We start from the raw sequence: 1,673 nt of genomic DNA, 5'->3' as shown, positions 1-1,673 counted from the left end.
ATTTTATGGTTTGGAAAAATTCCCTAAAGTAATATTGCATATAAAAGTTCACATATATTGATAAAAAAATACCCATCATAAACCTGATGTTTATATCCATAATACGTACGAAGAATACATAATTTTAACACGAACACATGATATCATTGCTGCTGTAATGACAACATTTACCATTGGACTACGGGAAGTGCTGACAGAAGAGCTCATGACGTCATAACTGCTCTAATGACGTCACGTATACCACTGGACTACGCCAATAGATGGCGTTATTCTGGTGGCATCTGGCAACAATATACGAACGCCGATTTCTAGTAATTCCATACGGTCTTACCTAGCTTTTAACATTCTAATCTGCAACTTTCCTGTCTGTTTGGAAGGCTTTGGTTTGTAATCAAGGAAATTCGCCAAAACGGCTACTGAGTGCGGTGGTTGAACATTTTATGAGTAACGTTTTTAAGTTATTCAAAGTTTCAGCGAATGCATTAACAACTGTAGTTATGGGGATTATCAGCTACAGGAATTTAAAGGATACATTAAAAAAATGTGCTTCTAACAGTGACTCAAAGGTATGTATTTACCCTCCCATATTGCCATAACAAATCACGAATTTCAGAAGACTGCAGTTTGTAAATTCATATAGCTTCTCTTTCATGTATAGTAATAGGATTACCTCTCTATATATAAAGTATTCAAAGTAACGTGAGATTTAGAATACATTAGTATTAATGTATCTATTTCCATATAAGGTTGCCGATTATACATGTCTGGTATGTAGATATAGGTAAGGGGAGAGAAAGTAAGGGCGGGAGATTGCCATCGAAAATGAGAAAGGGAGCGGGAGATTCCATGTCTCATCTCCTTTCCTTACTTCCTCAACGCGGCAGGACGTACCCATGGTGTTCGCCAGCCGGAAACTGTACCAATTGCTGTACGCGACCCTACTCTTCATGGGATTCGGTGGCAGAGAAGCCGATCATCGGTCGAGACTCTGCACGAGGGCGGTGGTCATTCTCCTCTCGCCGTGGGTCATATTGACCATTCTCCTGCTCTTGTTGTACATCGACGCCTCTCTCCTCATTGTCACCTTGAGTCTTGTAAGTATCGGCATTTTCACCTTCTTACTGGCGATCTGCCTCCATTTTTTTTTCTTTTTCTTGCGTTTATTACCTCTTACTTCATTCTCCCGAAGATTTCGTTCCGCAGAGTTTTCCCATCTTTTCCTCCTACCCACTCCTCCTCGCTCCATTATCTGCCTGTCTTCATAATTATCATAGTTCCTGGTGACATGCCCAAACCACTGCAACATTTTCCCCTGGATTTTCCAAAACTTCAGTCGTTGCGAATATCCTCTCATTTTCTCAGATTTCGTAACCTCGCATAGCCATCTCGGAAGTCGGTTCGTTTCATCACTAATGTCAAGTATTATGCTATTCGTATGCAATTGTATTGATATTATCATAGTTGTTCGTCTTTGCCATCATTACTTCGATATAAGTGATCTTTTAATGGTTTTGTAATTATTATCATTAATTTAAGTGTTGTTATCTTATCGCTTCGAAGGAGGGAAAAAATATAAAAAGGAAATAAGTAAGATATACATTATTATATTTATGTTTATATTCGAAACGATATTTACTTCCAGATAGCCTTCCGCATTCTGTATCTTCAATCAA

The 1,673-nt window shown here is 38.6% G+C and overlaps 1 protein-coding gene across 1 annotated transcript in view; it reads left to right on the top strand.

The window, feature by feature from the left end:
• Nucleotides 1-334: 334 nt before the first annotated feature.
• LOC122261087 (uncharacterized) overlaps nt 335-1,673 on the top strand; it is a 9,233-nt gene continuing 7,894 nt past the window's right edge. The window contains exons 1-3 of the mRNA XM_043028596.2: nt 335-566; nt 885-1,094; nt 1,643-1,673. The exon at nt 1,643-1,673 is cut by the window's right edge and continues 40 nt beyond it. Coding sequence (XP_042884530.2) covers nt 441-566; nt 885-1,094; nt 1,643-1,673 — 367 coding nt within the window. The 5' untranslated portion in view covers nt 335-440. The remainder of the gene's footprint in view (nt 567-884; nt 1,095-1,642) is intronic.

The sequence above is a fragment of the Penaeus japonicus genome, unplaced genomic scaffold (genome assembly GCF_977035675.1).
Source record: "Penaeus japonicus unplaced genomic scaffold, GWHDUDI00000001_assembly GWHDUDI00000026, whole genome shotgun sequence".
NCBI lineage: Eukaryota > Metazoa > Arthropoda > Malacostraca > Decapoda > Penaeidae > Penaeus > Penaeus japonicus.
The sequence above is the reverse complement of the archived record's forward strand: the minus strand, read 5'-3'. Positions and strand labels throughout refer to the sequence as shown.